General features: G+C 50.7%; 1 protein-coding gene across 1 annotated transcript in view; it reads left to right on the plus strand.

Annotated features, from left to right (window-relative positions):
* Positions 1-1,221: 1,221 nt before the first annotated feature.
* The window catches only part of IL6R (interleukin 6 receptor), a 49,226-nt gene continuing 32,060 nt past the window's right edge, over positions 1,222-18,387 (plus strand). The window contains exon 1 of the mRNA XM_020284964.2: positions 1,222-1,373. Coding sequence (XP_020140553.2) covers positions 1,289-1,373 — 85 coding nt within the window. The 5' untranslated portion in view covers positions 1,222-1,288. The remainder of the gene's footprint in view (positions 1,374-18,387) is intronic.

Raw genomic sequence — 18,387 nt, forward strand, 5'->3', positions numbered from 1 at the left:
CGCAGGTTCTGACATCTGTTGAGCACCTGTGGCTCAGACTCTGTCAGGTGCTTGGGTGCCACTTCACAGAATTGTTGTAATAACCCTGTCCAGTGTAGGCTTTCTTACCTTACCTCTACCTGACAGAGGAGGAAACTGGAACTCAGAGATTCTGTTTTTTTTAGACAGAGTCTCACTGTGTTGCCTGGCCTAGAGTGCCGTGGCATCAGCCTAGCTCACAGCAACCTCAAACTCCTGGGCTCAAGCCATCCTCCAGCCTCAGCCTCCCAGTAGCTGGGACTACAGGTGCCGCGATTCCTGAATAGTTTTTCTGTTTGGTAGAGATGAGGTCTCACTCTTGCTCAGGCTGTGGAACTCCTGTTCTCAAGGGACCCTGTTGCCTGGGCCTCCCAGAGTGTTAGGATTATAGGCATGGGCCACTGAACCCGCCCAGGGGGACTCAGGTTCTGAACAGAAGTCACAGACACAGCAGGTGGCAGGTGTGGATGGGAACCCAGGTCTACCTGACTCCAAAGTCCAAACCCGTTCTTTCCCTATCCTGCAGGCTGTGAGCAGCTGCTGTGCAGACGGAACGTGCCGTAGTGAGTTTCCCGAAGCCCAAGCCGCACCCCAGACCCATGAAACCAGAACCTCTGGGGGTCCGACACAGACATTGGTGGTTTTTAGGGCTCCGCAGGTAATGAGGCTGCCACGCACTGCCTTACTGTAAGGGTAAGAAGCAGATGGCATCCTCCAGGGCTTTCAGGTGTGCCTTTCACAGCGCAATCCTGTTCACGAAACCAAAACTCAAAACCGAGCCAGTGGTGGCTAATATCCCCTTCCCACCTCAACAGAACCGATTGGCGAGTGGGAGGGGGCGCCCAGGCAGGGCTCGCGGGCCCCTGCCCTCCGGCTCAGGTGCGGCGCGGCTGCAGGAAGCCACCCCCTGCGGCCTGCCGGTGAGCGGGGCTATTGCGCCATCCGCCCTGGCTTTCGTAACCGCGCCCTGGGACAGCCAAGAGACGCTCCAGCGCGAGTTCCTCAAATGTTTTCCTGCGTTGCCAGGACCGTGTGCTGCTCTGAGTCATGTGCAAGTGGGAAGTCGCACTGACACCGAGCGGGGCCACGGGGAGCTAAGCCGAGCGCCGCGCGGAGCCAGGGGACTGACTCTGAGTGTGTGCAGGACACGGGACCGGTGGATGGGGTCTTCCCTCAGGGCCTGAGCCCGCCCGCCGTCCCGCCCCCGCCGCCCGGTTCCCGCCCGCCCGTCGCCTTTCTGGGACCGTGGGGCACTAGCTGAGGAGGAAGCATGCTGGCCGTCCACTGCGCGCTGCTGGCCGCCCTGCTCGCCGCGCCGGGGGCGGCGCTGGCCCTTGGCGACTGCCCAGCGCTTGGTAAGGGCTTCGAGGGCACCTGGAGGGCTGGGGCAGCCGGCGGGTGTGGGGGGAAACCGCTGTGGCCGCCGCAGATGGTGGGGAGTCTGGAGGGGGGAAAGGAGGTGTGACCGCTCCTCTTTTCTGTGGCTAGCTTGGGTCCCCGCGGGCACAAGGTCCCCGCCCAGGGCCGACCCAGCTGTGGGGACGCGGGCAGTCGCTCTTGCGCTCCTTGCTGCGTCCTGCACCCTTGGCCAGGAGCTCCCTGCGGCCAGTGTATAGGACTTGGTGTGTTCTCGGAAACCCGACTCGTGTCTCCTTCCCAATGCCCCCACGAGGCTTTACGTAACTCCCGCTCGCTCCAAGGGGAGATGCCCGAGAGGGCGCGCCTTAGCAGGGCACTGTTCCAGCTTGGGCGGCCTTTGTACCAGCGCCTCTCTCCTCCCTCCGCTTTGGGGGGCCACCTCGCCTGGTTCTACCCCCACCCCTGCGACAGCGTGCGTGTATGACAGTGCCCTGACTGTGAAGGGACTTGACATCATGGGCGCTGAGTCACAGATCTCCCGCTGCACGGCCTGTGACAAGCGGAGTGCCCCAGTCCTGGGAGTTTAAGTGGGGAGCCTGGCAAGGGATTAGGACTTCCTGGGGCTGGCCCGCGCTGGGCTCCCCTTGCAGAGGAGAAAAGGAGGGGCGAGGAAGAGCGCAGGGGGCACTTGTTGCTCATGCTGACTGTAATCTGTGCCTGGCAGCCCAGCCTTCCTATGGGCTCTGGCTGCATGCCCGGCTGCATGTCTCTTCTCTCCTCTGGAGGAGCTGGGGTTTATTTTAGGGTCTGAGTGCTTCTTTGAGGACACAGCAGAAGATGAAGGGGCAGCCAGCAGTCTTCTAGAACAGATGGCTGGGGAGACCAGGGGCTCTGGCTTTCACTGCTAGACCACACTGCACTCCGAACCTGGGCAAACACCCGATTTTGATCTCTCCCTGTGGGGAGGTAACTTTCTACAGCTAGAGGCTGTGCTAGCTGTAGAAAGTGGCCATAGCTCCCTTGGATTTCTGGATGGTTGTGGCCTTTTCCATTGGAAGAGAAAAGGAAAGGGATTCCTCTTTCAATATACATTTATAACTCCTGCCAGTAACAGCCACCGTTGATTGAGGCTGCCGGTGCTTTACACATATTTTCTCATCCTCCACTGTATCTACATATAACTTTGCTCGAAAGAGGAGACTGAGGTTCAGAGAGGTTAGGACAGGAAGTTGTCAGGTCCCGTTGGTGGAGGCCCACCCCACCCATGGCTCTGTGCTCCAGTGAGGCAGACCCCTAAGGCTCCCAAGGGTAGAACTAGACCAGCAGGCGGAGCTGGGGTTGTTTGGGGCCTCATCTGGCTGAATGCGGGGGCAGAAGAGGCTGAGGGAGGGGAGGCGGAGGCCCCGGGCTTGCCCATGGTAGTGTCAGAAGGATGGAAGGCAGGTTTGAAGCCTTGGTTGGTGCTCCCTTGCCTGCCTCTGTCGCTGCTCACTCCACGCCTCAGGGCTCCTGCCCTGGGGACGTTACTGCTGTAGCTGCCCCCTCTTTTTGCTCCAGAGTGGCTGCAAGGCACTTCGAAGGCAGCTGCTTGCAGTCAGTTCTCCGTTTCTCTGGTGCTCAGGAAGGATGGGCCAGGTGGTCCCATGGCCTGGACAGCCTGTGAAAGGCAGAACTGAGAGTTTGGGGAGGAAGTGAAAGCCCTTCCAGCTCAGAAGGAAAAGGCAGTGAAATAGAAATACCCAGCTTCTCTCCCACACCCACTCAGACTCAGCTCATAAACTGGAGAGTAAAAATAAAGAAATCGTACAGGAAGCATGGAGCAAATGACTGTGACATGTTTCGTTTTAGAGAAGTGAGGAGCCGAGTGGGTAGCAGAGGCTGGAGCTGGCTGAGAGGGGAAATCCGTGGGCTCGTGGGCTGTGGGGGTCTTGGAGCCAGGAGGCATGTCTTCCATCAGTCGCTGTCCATGTGTCCAGGAGCTGCCGGAACTCCTCAGGTGTGCCCGCTGGCTAGAGGCCTGGACTAGCTGGGACTTAGGCTTCTTCCAGCTCCAGCACTCTAGGTGCTGGGCGTGGAGGCCTTGAACTTGGGTGACTCAAGTTCCTTCTTAATTTCTGCAATGCAAGAAAATACACAAAACAAGTATGTACGCCTATGTACGTCCTGTCTCAACTCATGAATTTCCCTCTAGGGCAACCTCTTTCTGCCTCCAACACCTGCATGCATTCCTAGCCTCACCCCAAATCAGCCTTTCTCAGAAGGATAGCTCTGAGTCCAGCATCAGATTTGGCATATTTTTTTTTTGGGGGGGGGGTGGAAAGCTTGATAAAAAATACTGGTTCTTGGTTCCTACCCCGGGTTTATTAAATAGGAATACGGAGCAGTGGGGCCTGAGGACATGTCGTTTTTGACAAACTGGTCCCTTGTGTTTCCTAGACACTGTAGGTTGGAGAACCTCTGCCTAATTGGTGTGATTGAGGAACTGAATGAACGCCCTCCCCGATAAGGCTCTCGGTCGCCAGAGATCTCTCCTCGCTTTGGCTCTGCGCCTTGTTTATTCAATGCAGCAAACATTTGTTAAGTCTGTGTAAAGCCTGTGAGGTCTGCGTGGCATCAGCCGCACAGACTCCACCCTAAAAAGAGCTTGAAAATGGTCAAGTGTAAATCCTGAGAAGGACTGAGAAAACCCAGACTCTGACCTGGCCCAACTACCCAGGGACAAATTGTCGGGCTTGCGGGATGTGGTCAGAGAGAGGAAGCTCCTCTGTTGAGGACCAAGATCCCGGGGCACGCTGACCCTGACTACATGACCTCATCTGGGACCCTCAGCAAACGGGGGGGAATAAATACTCCGCTCGCTGGGAGTTTGCAAGGGTCACACAAAGTAACCTCACTGCCCACTGCTGTCCATAGACACCCCTTCCCTCCTCTCCCCCATTCCTGTCCCACCAGGCCTGTGTGCCACAGACCTAGCAAGCGAGAGCATTCCCAGCCACTGAATGTGATCTAAGTCTAAAGCCGTGCTCTCCAATATGGTAGCCATTGGCCACGTGTGACTATTTCAATATAAATTAATTAAAATGAAATCAAATTAAAAATTTAATTCCTTGGTTGCTCTAATCACATTTCAAGGGCTCCACAGCCACCCATGGCTAGAGGCTGCTGCTCTGGATGTTGCAGACACAGAGCATTTCCATCCTCACAGCCGGCTCTACTGGACAGCGCAGGGCCGGAGCGCTCACCGGTTTCTTCAGAGGTTTTCTGTCGCTCTCCCTCCACCCCCTCCCCGCCTTCCCCTGCACACAGCTTCTTCTGTGCAGGAGGAAGCTAAGGCTTTGGAGCCAGACGATCTCTGTCCCGCCCTGCCACGTGAAAGTGATGTGGCCTTGGGCAAGTGGTTTAATTTTTCTGAGACTCAGTGTTAGTGTTCTGGAAAAAATAAATAATTATACTATCTCACAGAGTGGTTATGAAGATTAAATGAACTAAGTAGGATATTAAACAGAGTGTTTAGAAAAGTCCCTAGTATAGAACAAGGGCTTAAGTAAGTGTGGCTAATCATTCATTCACTCCAGAAATATATTTTGAGCCCCTGCTCTGTTCTGGGTACTATTCTGACGGCTGGAGATGAACAACACGGAAAGGAACCTCTGGCTTATTTGAGCTTCCTTCTAGTGGTGTAGGCAAGCAATAGGATGCAAATTAAATATGGAGACAGGCACCATGCATGTTTGCCTGGGGTGAGAGTTGCCTGGGGAAGTGGTATTTTAGGTGAGAGGCCAGAGAAGGCCTCACTGGGAAGATAGTACTAGAACGAAGGCCTGAAGGAAATGTAAAAATATTTAAGGATTCCCTGTACTCCCATCTTGGGCAGGAAAATCCCTGCCTCCTCTTTGACAGTCTGTACTACCTGAGGGTCTGCTATGTCTTGGAGCAGAGGGCTCTGTGGGGACACATGGATGTCCCCTGCCCTGGAGAAGTTTGAGGTGTCTCTGGGGAGACAGGTCCCCAGCCTTGCAGCCCTTTGGACCCCAGCTGAACAGAGGAGCGCTAAATGTCACGTCATTACTGCAAGTGAGCCCCCTGAGGGCTGGAGGGGAAGCTGGCACGGAATGGCTGTTAACCCTCAGAGCCCTCGGACTCTCTTTCAGAAGTTAATCTGTGTGCTTTATCGTCTCCTCTCTCCTTGAGATCTGAAGAGGTTGAAAGTCGCTGACACAGTAAGAGGCTTTTCTGCCACTGGGTCCAGGCCTGACTTTAGCTGACCTTCAGCTGACCCTTCCCCCCCCTACTCCCTCATGTCCCTTGCCAGCTCTTCCTGGTGGCTTCTACCCTTAGCAGTGCACCCCCAGGGCCCTGCATCCGGGCTGTCCCCCCCTGCGCCTGTTTTCTGAACCAGTTCCCACTCCACTTCCCAACCTGCTTTCCCAAAAAAGTGTCCTTTGTTCTTCCCTCTCTCTGTGATGGTATGAGAATTGCTAGCATTTAGTGAGTGTCTGTCAACTGTGTACAAGTAACTGTGCTAGGTCCTCGGCATCTGGGATCTCATTGACTCCTCACAACAGCCTTGGGTGAGAGGAGTGCTGGCCTCATTGCCTAAATGGGGGGCTTCAGGGCAGGGTCAGAGGTCAGTCTTGCACACGCGGAAACTGAGATGTCTACTAGACAACCAAGCCAGGATGCTGAGAAACAGCTGGATGCAGGAGTTGTTTTGGGAATGAGGACTGAGCTTGCTATATGAATTTGGAAGTCATCTGCAGGTAGATATGATTCAAGCTTGAGAGAGGCTGAATCACCTTGGGTGAGAATGTCGACAGAGAAGAGGCCCAGGGCTTGAGCTTTGGGGCACACCAGCCTTCTGAAACTGGAGGAGGAGGGACCAACCAGGGAGGCCGAGAATGCGAGGTCAGTGAAGTAGGAGAAAAATCAGGAGAGCTGGAGTCCTGAAAACCAAGTGAGGACAGAGTATTCAAGAGAAGGGAGCAACTGATGTCAAATACTGCTGAGAGGTCAGGAAGAGGATGACTAGGACTTGACCAGAGGGTTTAGCAACAGGTAGGCCTTGGTGGTGACCTTGATGGGTGTAGTTTTGGTGAAATAGCGAGGGCCGAAGGCTGGCGGGAGTGGACTCAAGAGAGAATGGGGGAGGAAAATTGGAGACAGCAGGTATAGGCAACTCTTGAGGAGTTTAGCTGTAAAGAGGACTAAAGATAAAAGTTTTATCCAATAGGGTAAAAAAAAAAAAAGCAGTAAAGAAATGGAGTGTGTTCGTTGGCTGGAGAAGTGGGGTCAACAAAAGGGAGTTTTTTGTTTTTTTTGAGACAGGATCTCAGTCTGTGACCCAGGCTAGCGTGCGGTGGTGCAAGCCTAGCTCACTGTAACCTTGAACTCCTCTGCCCAAGCGATCCTCCCACCTCAGCCTCCCAAGTACCTGGGACTACAGGCGTATGCCACTACACACCACTAATTTTTAATTATTTTGTAGAGACAGGGTCTTGCTATGTTGCCCAGGCTCGTCTTGAACTCCTGGGCTCAGGTGATCCTTCTATTGTGGCGTCTTGAAGTGCTGGTATTACAGGCGTGAGCCACCACTTCTGGTCTACCAAAGGGAGTTTTTAAAAGACGAATGGAATGTCAGCATGTTTTGTTTTGTTTTTTAAAGTAGAGATGGGGAGGTCTCACTCTTGCTCAGGCTGGTCTTGAACTCCTGAACTCAAACGATCAGGTTTGATCAGGCCTCGGCCTCCCAGAGTGCTAGGATTACAGGCGTGAGCCACCGTACCCGGCCAGAAATGTCAGCATGTTTACATGCTGATGAAAATGATCTAGTAGAGACCAAAAAATTGACAGAGAGAGGTGAGAATTGCTGAAATGATGTCCTTGAGTAGGCAAGAGGAAACTGAGGCTCAGAGAAGTTAATTAACTTGTTCAAGAAAACACAGAAAGGAAGTGACAGGGCTCCAAATCTTGCTCTTTTCACTATATCATATGTGTTGCCAACATATATGTGTTGATATACATGTGTTGATATACAACATATATGTGTTGCCACATATATCATATGTGTTGACAATGACCCACCATTCTCAAGGCACAGGGATGGCAAGGTCATCCTCTTTCTTTCCAGTGTCCTCATTAGAGACCCCCCAACATCATACCTGCTGGTGTGACAGAGATAGCCCCCCTCTTGCTCCAGGAAGTGCTCACTGTCCTCTCATGTTGAAGAATACCAAAGGCTGGCTTGGCGAGGTGGCTCACGCCTGCAATCCTAGCACTCTGGGAGGCCAAGGCGGGAGGATCGCTTGAGCTTAGTAGTTTGAGACCAGCCTGAGCAAGAACGAGGGACCCCAGACTCTATTAAAAATAAAAAAATTAGCCAGGTGCGGTGGCACGTGCCTGTAGTCCCAGCTACTCGGGAGGCTGAGGCAGGAGGATTGTTTGAGCCCAGGAGTCTGACGTTACTGTGACCTAGGCTGATGCCACGGCATGCTAGCCTGGGCAACGGAGCGTGACTCTGTTTCGGAAAAAAAAAAAAGAATGCCAAACGCCACTGTACGTTTAAGCCATTGCACTGTGGCCCTCTCCTTCTGCTACCCCAATAGCCATTAATGTCACTTTCCATCAGGGGAATGTAACCATACATCACTATAAATGTGTTTTCTCTGTCTCTGAGAGAGGCAGCTGGAGTCACAAAGAGAAAACAGCTTTGGGGTTAGGCAATCCAGGCCTGTCTCCTGTGCTATCCACTTAACCAGCTAGGGGACCTTTGGGCAAGTCACTTCAAGCCTTCAAATGTAAAATACCTTTTGAGGCTGTAACAAACAAAAGTGGATGCTTGATAAATGTTACTGATCCTAAGAGCCTATTTTGATGGGAGGAGGGAAAGGCTTCTATATGAGGACATCTTTGCAGAAAAGGGGAAAGAGGTGCTAATGCAGTGGGAATAATAATTACAATTGCTCACTTTCTTGAGAGATCAGATATGTTCTGAAAATAGTGCTAAGGTGTTTACCTTTATTATCCAAGGTAATTATCACAACAACATTTGAAATATTATTATTATTATTTCCATTTTATGGATGGGAAAAGTGAGGCCTAGGAGGTTGAGAAACTAGCCTGAGGTCACACAGCTAGTGAGTGACTTAGCTAGTTAGGCTTGGGACTCGAGTATGTCCGAATCCTGGGCTTGAACTCTTGACCATTGCACCTAGTGGACTAGGAAAGAGTTAACTTATTTCTACTAAACAAAGAACTTCTTTTGTTTTCTTTTTAGTATTTCATTATATGGATATACTGAGTTTATTTACATGGTCATTTTTTTTATGAGACAGGGTCTTGCTCTGTGGCCCTGGCTAGAGTGCAGTGGCGTCATCATAGTTCACTGCAACCTCAAGCTCCTGGGCTTAAATGAGCTGCCTGTGTCAGCCTCCCAAGTAGCTGGGACTACAGGTATACACCACCATGCCCAGCTAATTTTTCCATTTTTTGTAGAGATGTGGTTTTGCTCTTGCTCAGGCTGGTCTTGAACTCCTGGCCTCAAGTGATCCTCCCACCTCTGTTTTCCAGAGTGCTAGGATTACAGGCGTGAGCCATCTCACCTGGCCCCTGGTCCCTTTTTGGTGGACATTTTGTTGATTCCCATGTTGCTGCTACAGACAGTGCTGTGTGTAATAACTTTGCATATTCCTCAAGTGCACCTGCAGAATAAATTCCTTGAAGGGAAATTGATAGGTCAAGGGACACGTAATTTGTCATTTTGAGAGAGAATAGACATACCAATTTACACTCCCAGTAGCAATGTGAGAATGCCTGTGTCCCCACACCCTTGCCATAGTGTATTATTAACCTGGTATCTACACTGAAAATGATATTTGGTGGCATTAATTTGCATTTATCTTATCTGAGTGAGATTGCGTGACTTTTGCCAAGTGTAACATACATTTGCATAATCTATTTCTATGACTTTTCTGTTCTTGGTCATGGCTCATTTTTTATTGGGTCACCGATCTTATCGTTTGCAGGAGCTCTTTTTTTTTTAATGTTTTTTTGAGACAGAGTCTCACTTTGTTGCCCAGGCTAGAGTGAGTGCCGTGGCATCAGCTTAGCTCACAGCAACCTCAAATTCCTGGGCTCAAGCAATCCTCCTGCCTCAGCCTCCCAAGTAGCTGGGACTACAGGCATGCGCCACCATGCCTGGCTAATTTTTTCTATATATATTACTTGGCCAATTAATTTGTTTTTATTTATAGTAGAGATGGGGCCTCGCTCTTGCTCAGGCTGGTCTCGAAATCCTGACCTTGAGCAATCCACCCGTCTCGGCCTCCCAGAGTGCTAGGATTACAGGCGTGAGCCACCGCGTCTGGCCTGCTCTTAACATATTAAGGAATCTAGTCCTCTGTGATATGAGTTGTATATTTTACCAGTTTGTAATTTGTCTTTTGACTTTTTTTTTGGTAGTGGCAGGCTTTTGCCATGCAGATTTTTTTTTTTATTGTAGTTGAATTTATTAGTCTCTTCTATAGATTCTAGGTTCAGTTTCATACTTAATAAGATCCTCCCCATGCACATATTATTTTAAAAGATTCTCCTTTTTTATGAAAAAAAAAAAAAACCTACCAAATTCCTGTATACTTGGGTTTATACTGCCTCTTGGCATAGTAAGTAGTTAAAAGCATAAATTCTGAGTATAAATTCACTGGATTTGAATCCAGGCTCATCCCTAATTATCTATGTAACCTCAGCCTCCTCTTCTGTCAGAGAGACTGTTGGGAAGATCAAGTTGGTTGATGCATGTAGCACATTTAGAATAGTACCTGTATGTAGTAACCACTCAGACTAAGTAAGCTGTCTTTTAAAAAAGTGGCAAAATACACTTAAAGTTGATCATCTTAACCATTTTAAAGCATAAAGTTCAATAGTGCAGATTAAGCTATTTTTGATTTTTATTATTTCTGAACTTTCTAGTCTCCTCTATAGTTTTGTCTCTCTATTCATGTGCTTGTACCACACTGTTTTAATTACTGTAGCTTTAAAGCAGGACTAATCTCCCTCTCATATCTTTTGCTTTTTCAGAATTTTCCTGGCTATCCTTGCTTACTTAGTTTTCCATTTGAAGTTCAGAATCAACTTGTCTAATTAAAAAGAGAAGTCCTTCCCATTGGCATTTTTATTAGGATCAAGTAAACTTAGAGATTGATTGGGGAGCACGGACATATTTATAATGCTGAGTCTTTCTTTCTTGGAACACGGTAGGCCTGTTGGGGCTTGTTTACAACCGGAGGACGAGCTGGGGCAGGAGAGCCAGATATCCAGGTTTCACTGAGTGGAGATGTGCCTACTACACTTCCTTTCGCAACTGTAACAATGTGTGTGCCTGTGTGCCTGTGCTCACAAGCTCTGGGCACACGGGGGTGGGGGGGATGGGCTTGAGCTTGGCAGGGGTGCAGGAGTGGAGACTGTGGGGCTTGTATGAAAAGTGCCCTGGCAGCATCCCATACCTACAGAACAGAGTGGGCAGCACGAGCCTGACGCTTGGTGAGTTGCACAAACTGAACGCACACAGAACTGCCGCTCAGAGTGAGAAGGAATGGCACCACCTCGCTAGCCTCCCACTGCCCTTCTTGGTCGCTCCCTGCCGTGCCTCCACCGGGCTTCTTAAATCTTGAGCTTTGCTTCCTCTTGTCTAAAGGGTGAGGTAGGGGAGCCAAGGGCAGGGTGGTGGCCGGTAGATAAGGTTTGGGATGGGGTGGTGGGGCAGGCTCAGGCTCCTTCCTGTGGCCGCCCTTCCCCAGCTTCCAGAAGCACTTAAGAAACCCTGACTGTGAGGCCGAGAGTGGTGGCTCACACCTGTAATCCTAGTACTTTGGGAGGCCGAGGCGGGTGGATTGCTCAAGGTCAGGAGTTCGAAACCAGCCTGAGCAAGAGCGAGACCCTGTCTCTACCAAAAATAGAAAGAAATTAATTGACCAACTAAAAATATATATACAAAAAATTAGCCGGGCATGGTGGCACATGCCTGTAGTCCCAGCTACTCAGGAGGCTGAGGCAGTAGGATTACTGAGCCCAGGAGTTTGAGGTTGCTGTGAGCCAGGCTGACGCCATGGCACTCACTCTAGCCTGGGCAACAAAGTGAGACTCTGTCTCAAAAAAAAAAAAAAAAAAAAAAAAGAAACCCTGACTGCGGGCCAGGCTCCTGGTTAGACTCCTAGGCCACCTTCAGGTAGGGGAGACAGGCAGAGGACCACACAGTAAACGTGGACGGAGGTTCCCAGAGCCCCTGCTCCGGTCCTGGCTGCGCTGCCCACTGCCTGCCTCCTGGGCCTCTGTTCTCCTGCTTCCAAGAAGGAGCAGGTTGGTCTGAGTTGCCCCTAAGGACCCCACGGCCTTGACTCAGTGACCCTATCTCTTTATCTCAGCACCTCCCTGGCTGGAGCTCCACCTCACGCCCTGTCTGGACCAAAGTCCTGTGTGTGTCCCTGTCTGGGTGTCAGTGCCTTTCTCCTCAGTCCTGCCTTTAATCTCTTATTTCTGGGTCTGCTTCTGGGCTTAGGTGGGAGTGGGGGAGTTGGCTTATGGGCACTCCTTCGTTATCTTTGCCTCTAATCAGTTTGTTTATTTATTTACATATTATATAAAATTATATATTTATATAAAAATTATATATTATAATTTTATTATTTTTTAAATTTCTTCTATTTTTTCTTTCTTTTTTATACACCCAAAAATCATGGCTTGTTGATCTAATCAGTTTATGATCTCTAACCCGGGCTAGACCTTCTTGGACGGGGCCAGGTGATTATCTCTGACGCTGCAGGAGGAGGATTAAATGTTTTCTTGCCCAGGAGTGGGTCACACGCGCACATGGGTCTCTGAGTCAGCATCCAGCGTTACCTTTTTATGAGGCCAAAGGAGCCTCCCTCCCAGCGGTACACGGTCTGCTGTGCGGATCGGGAGGACGGCTGAGCCAAGGTAAATACCGACTCTGCCAAATACAAGGCAAATACAAGCAGGTACAAGGAGTACAAATACATTAGCGGGAGAGGAGGGGGCACGGGCTGCCCAGCCAGAGCCAGTAACCTGAGAAGAGGGGCTGGGAGTCTTGGCTTGCCAGTCACTTGCGGCCTGAATGGCAGCCCAGGGCACCCTCTGGGACATTAGCGAGAAGTGAGCAGTGAGTGGGCCCAGGCAGTGGGGAGAGCGTGGGAGAGCATGGGAGAGCGTGGGAGTGTGGGAGTCGAGGTCAGAGGGGGAGGCGCTGTTAAGCTACAACTCACACAAATGCTGCTGCTATCGGGTAGAGGGAGAAAGGTCACGGGCATGACTTCTGACCCCCATGACACCCCCAGGTCCTGCTATGTATGGCGGTTTGGGAGGAGGAGGCCACCTCCCCCTCACACACCCTAAAAACTTCAGGTTCCCCTTCCCAGGCCTGTGTGCAGGGTGGAAGGGTGTGAGAAGGGCAGGGAGGGGACAGGAAACTGGGAGACAGGGGAGTTGGGGACCAGAGTAACCCAGGGAAGGAGGGCAGAGGATTGAGCATAGAGAGGTTCCCTGGGTGGAGGAGAGAGAGCAGCCTTGGCCTCACTCGCCTGGATTCTGAGCAGATTCCCTCCCTCACTCGCTGTGTGAATCTGGGCAAGTTCCTTAACTTTTGGCGTCTATTGCCTCACAGTGAAATGGGGACAAGTCTCCCTCCCTAGCAGGGTTGTTGTGAGGGGTAGAGTGCTCTTAGGTAAAACTCATGGCACAGGTAAGTGTCCTAACTGGTCATGGATTGTTACATCCAAAGTCGGGAGACCTTGGAGAATGCAAGGACAGGTGTCCAAGAACACTGGGGACTTGTCCTAGCCACCGTGGGCCCAAATTCTGCATTTATTTCCATTTGGACCTGAGGCTCCCACATTTTTCTCCTGGAGACATCTCAGCACCCACCTCCTTTCAGATCAAGGTCTTTATTGCTGAGAAAGGACCTTTGGCTCCTCTTGATCTCTTCCGATGCTCTTGTTCCTGCAGCCCGAGGGGCTGAGTGAGGCTGGAAGCCATCCTGCCTCGAGACAGCTGGGACCCATGTCCTTGCTCAGAAACAGGGGCAGTGGGGTGGGATTAGCAGGCACGAGCTAAGCCTGTGTCCTCAGTGGCAGGCCCGGCAGCTGGTTCACTGCTTACATAAACGGGGCCAGGAAGCTGAACTTGTTTTTGCTGGCAAGAGCAGCAACCCGCTGCAAGAGAGTTGAGAAATACGTGTCTCCGTGTGCGTGTTTTTCTCTGGTTATTGACATTTGCAAGTTTACTTGAAGAGGGAAAAAAGTAGGAAAACAACGAAGCCGTTTGGGATTTTGGCATCCAACCTCAGGTCCTGAATGTGGAGAGACCCACTTCCCAGAGCTGTGCTGCTGAGTCCCAGCTCGAGGCGTGTCTGGGCCGTGCTGGGGGCCCCAGTGCCCCTGGGAGTGGGATCAGGGGCAGGGAGTTGGGGGACTGCTGGGGTTCACTAGGAGCTCAGCTCTCTTCTCCTTGAGGAATGGGAGGTGAGGGAGGCTGTGGGAATTCCTTCCTCTAGAGCTGTCCGGAGAGAGAGGAGTGTCTGTCTGAGGGCACTGGGATGACCCGGCCACCATTGCTCTCCCAAAGTCATCAACTATTAAAATGATGGAGTCGCAGATTAATTGTGTGTTTTCAAGCTGGATATTGTCTGAGACAAACAGACGTGCTTCCTGCCCCGTGACAGCTAATGACTCTGCGTGAGGGAACACCAGACCACAGAGTGGGGGTCGGCAGGGGCCTCAGATCACAGTCTGAACCCTAATTTCACAGAGAAGGCGAGTGGGCCCTGCCAGGGTCAGCGACATGCCCACCACTGCCTGTGAGTCACTGGCAAGACCAGGAATGGGACTCGGGTCTCGTGACAACACAGAGCTGCTTCCTCTGTGCCAAAAAGATGTTCTTTATATTAAAGAACAAATCAAGACAGACCGCGTACTTGTGTCAGCCCAACCCCACCCAATTAATAGTCAGTGACTAAACCGTGTCCAGCCCAGACACCAAAGTGCATTTGACTGCTGAGGAGGAGCTTTTGGGAAGTTTGTGTTCAGGAGGTGATACTGCCTCCTTTTCTGATCTTAGTCCCAGGTGAGATACTTTCTCATCCTCTCTGCAGAATTCCGTGTCTTCTTAGGAGCCTGGGATCAAGGGTGCCACCTCCCTGCGTCTGACACTGGCCTTGGCAGGAACAAAGGCGGCTCACGGTGCTTGGGTGCCCCTTCCCCTCTCCTGCCTCTCTGCTGCTTTGTGATGCACTGGGACCTGGGAGGGGGACAGTTGGTTCACCTCCCTGGTGGTTGGAAGAGAAACAGAAGGAAGAAGCAGTGCTGGCTCCTGTCCTGGGGGCTGGGCTCAGAGGTGGGGAAGGCACTGAGCCTGCACATACCTTTGATGGGGCTTCCCTCTGCCTGCAGGGCCAGGTCTGGTACCCTTGGGGGTGCTTATGCCCTCCATGTTCTCCCATAGGTCCCACCGTCTTCCTTATTGTGTTTCAGATACTCTAGACATGGGCCCTCCCTAGGACTCTCACTTCTTTTTTTTTTTTGAGACAGGGTGTCTGTTGCCCAGGCTAGAGTGCAGTGTCGTCATCACAGCTCACTGCAGCCTCAAACTCCTGGGCTCAAGGGGTCTTCCTGCCTCAGCTTCCCAAGTAGCTGGGACGACAGGTGCATGCCACCACACCTGGCTAAGTTTTCTATTTTTTGTAGAGACAGAGTCTTGCTTTTCTTCAGGCTGGTCTCAAACTCCTGGCCTCAAGCAATCCTCCTGCCTCAGCCTCCCAGAGTGCTAGGATTACAGGCGTGAGCCACTGTGCCCAACGTGGACTTTCACTTCTTGATGCCTTAGCATATACTACTGTTGCCTGTTTATGGAATGCCTTTCCCTGTGGCTCCACTTACCAAACTCCCACTTATTTCACAAGGTCCAAATAAAATCTCTCTTCCCCTTTTAGAATGATTTATTCCTCTTCTTGGCTCCCTCCATCTGTTGGGGACATATATCTCAGGGTGGCCTGTAATATGGGTAGTTTTAAGTTCTCTGCAGTGTTTTGTGGGGATCAAACAGGATTACTATATGGGAAAGGTGGACAGGAGTGCCAGTGTGTAGGAGATATTTGGTAACTGCCAGTTTTTTCCCCTGGATTAGGAACTTCTGGGCTTGTACATCATGGGTGCACAAAAATTCTTGACTTCTTAAGCAGGGTATAGGCACAGGCTTGCAGACCTGGCTTCAAATAGCTGAGCAATTACTTACAGGTGGATGCTCAGTTGTGTGCTGTTTGCTAAATGTCAGGGCGCGCAGCACCAGCCATGCCTCCCCCACGCCCCTATCTTCTCCCAGGGCCTCCTGTGCAAGGCTGGCCAGGCCTCTCTCCCTGGAGCGGGCAGGGGTGCTCTAGGGAGCCCACTCCTCACCTGGTTCCTCTGGGTCTCTCCCTTTTGGTGGGGCCTACTTACGGGCAGACAGACTCCCAGGGAACAGAGAAACAGGGACAGAAGGGAGGAATCAAGGCCAAGCCCAGGGCTGGCGTCTTGTGTTCATCAGGCCTGTAGGGGAAGGGTGGGCCACCGGGCGGGGGCAGGACAGCAGAACGCAGAGCAGCTCGGTGGGTGGGTGCTCTCTGGCCTGAAGGTGCTCTCAGAAGCTGTTTGTCCTGACAAATCTATCCTCATCCCACCCCTATGCCCCAGGGCCCATTGCTCTGTCCTACTTCCTCCCTCCTCCCTAGAAGTAAGGACTCAGATGTGTGGCTGGTCCGAAGGTAGTGAGTTGTCTCACTTGATTGTTCACAGTCAGTTACAGATTGAGCTTCTTGTTCTGCTACTTTCCCCCCTTCTCACTACTGCACTTGACTAGTCAAAAAAAAAAAAAAAAAAGAACTCAGACCCAGGCTGTGTAGCTTATTTATAAATTATATATGTATATAGTTTATTCATTATAAATAATATGGCCAGGCGCGGTGGTTCACGCCTGTAATCCTAGCACTCTGGGAGGCTGAGGCGGGAGGATCACTCAAGGTCAGGAGTTCGAAACCAGCCTGAGCAAGAGCGAGACCCTGTCTCTACTAAAAATAGAAAGAAATTAATTGGCCAACTAAAAATACATAGAAAAAATTAGCCGGGCATGGTGGCGCATGCCTGTAGTCCCAGCTACCTGGGAGGCTGAGGCAAGAGGATCGCTTGAGCCCAGGAATTTGAGGTTGCTGTGAGCTAGGCTGATGCCACGGCACTCTGGCCTGGGCAACATAGTGAGACTCTGTCTCAAAATAAAATAAAAATAATATAAGCAATTTATACAAAATTCAAAAACTACAGAAAGATGAAGGGAAGAAAAGAAATCATCTATCTCTAGTACCATCATTTGGAGACGGGGGCAGAGGCACTGGCAGGCCACGTCTGTGAATGTCATTTCTTCTTCAAGGAAATGCTTTGAGGTTCCCCCCTGCCACCTGGTGGACTGGCTCAGAGATTTGGGTCAGGAGGCAGAGGGCTGAGTGGGTGTGTGGGTGGGGAGGGGCAGTGCTGCCCATTCTGACTTTATAGCAAGTATATTTTCTTATGCTCTCTCTTCTATGAGCATTTATTGTGATCATTCTGCATGCGGTGTTTTTATTTTTTATTTTTTAAATTTATTTTTGAGATGGGGCCTCGCTCTGTTGCCCAGGCTAGAGTGCAGTGGCGTCATCATAGCCCACTGCAACCTCTAACTACTGGGCTCAGGCAATCCTCCTGCCTCAGCTTTCTGAGGAGCTGGGACTACAGGTACGCACCACCATGCCCGGCTAATTTCCTTTTTATTTCTTTGTAGAGATGGGATCTAGCTACGTTGTCCAGACAGGTCTTGAGCTCCTGGGTTCAAGCAATCCTCTCACCTTATCCTCCAGCAAAGCGCTGAGATTACAGGCACGAGCCACTGCACCTGACCTGCATACAGTGTTTTTACAAGCATAATTTACACAGTGTTGTTTACAGATTCTAGAAGAAATATATTTTGAAGCAGGGCCGTGACAGGCAATACTTGCCAATGGGTGGTTTATAATTAATCATTCCCTATTAAAAAATAGTGACTCAGTTTTAAAGATTCAGAAAACCATTACTCAAGTTCCTTGGCAGAGGAAGTGGCCATTATGTTGCTCTCTGCAGCTCTGCTTTTGTGGAAGAAAAAAAAAAAGTCTTTTTATTTGGTGTTTCTCTGAGCTGCCCAAGTACTTTGGCCATTGTTAGTGAGCGCTGGAGCTGAACAGCCCCTGCTATTGTTCCGGCTAGCCACTAAGCATGGCAAGAGCTTCCATCTGGACTGGGCTAAGGGAAATGACCAGAGAGACATATTTTCTGGTACTGGCAAAGGCAGAAGCAGAAGAGAGAGCTCCCTCTGGTTCCAGACTCTGAGTTTCTTTCCTTGGCATCTCCTGGTTGTAAAAAAGCTGGTTCCTCCGATCCTGGTGTGGGGTCTGCCCATTGCACAGCATGAAGGTGTCACCTGTGAAGGGTATTCCTGGGAGTTTTCAGTGTGGAGCCCCTGTCCCAGTGGGCACCCTACATTAAACAAACATGTATGAAGCACCTACTGAGTTCTCTGATGAGTAGATAGCAGGAACTTACATTTTTGTCATGGTCGGGACCTGTATATGGTTGAGGACTGGGCCATGTGAATGCGCCCGTGGGCAGATGAGCCGTCCGTGGTCCTTAACCCTTACATTGGACTTTCATGCAACCCACACTTGTGTCCATTGTGAATTGGTGCTCCTAAACTGCCTTGCAAATACTGATTTCTGCCCATCAGAGGGTGGAGGGGTGTTGTAAGCATTGTATGGGCGGACAATTCTCTTTTGGCGGCGTCTCCATCTTTGTTCCTACAAGTTTGTACTTTGTGCATGAACTTGACATCTATGTTAGGTCTTATTCTTATGGCTGCTTTATCAAGCGCAAAATGGAGAAGTGAAAATATTGATACAGTGACTAGAAGTGT

This window comes from Microcebus murinus, chromosome 2, assembly GCF_040939455.1.
Source record: "Microcebus murinus isolate Inina chromosome 2, M.murinus_Inina_mat1.0, whole genome shotgun sequence".
Taxonomy (NCBI): Eukaryota; Metazoa; Chordata; class Mammalia; order Primates; family Cheirogaleidae; genus Microcebus; species Microcebus murinus.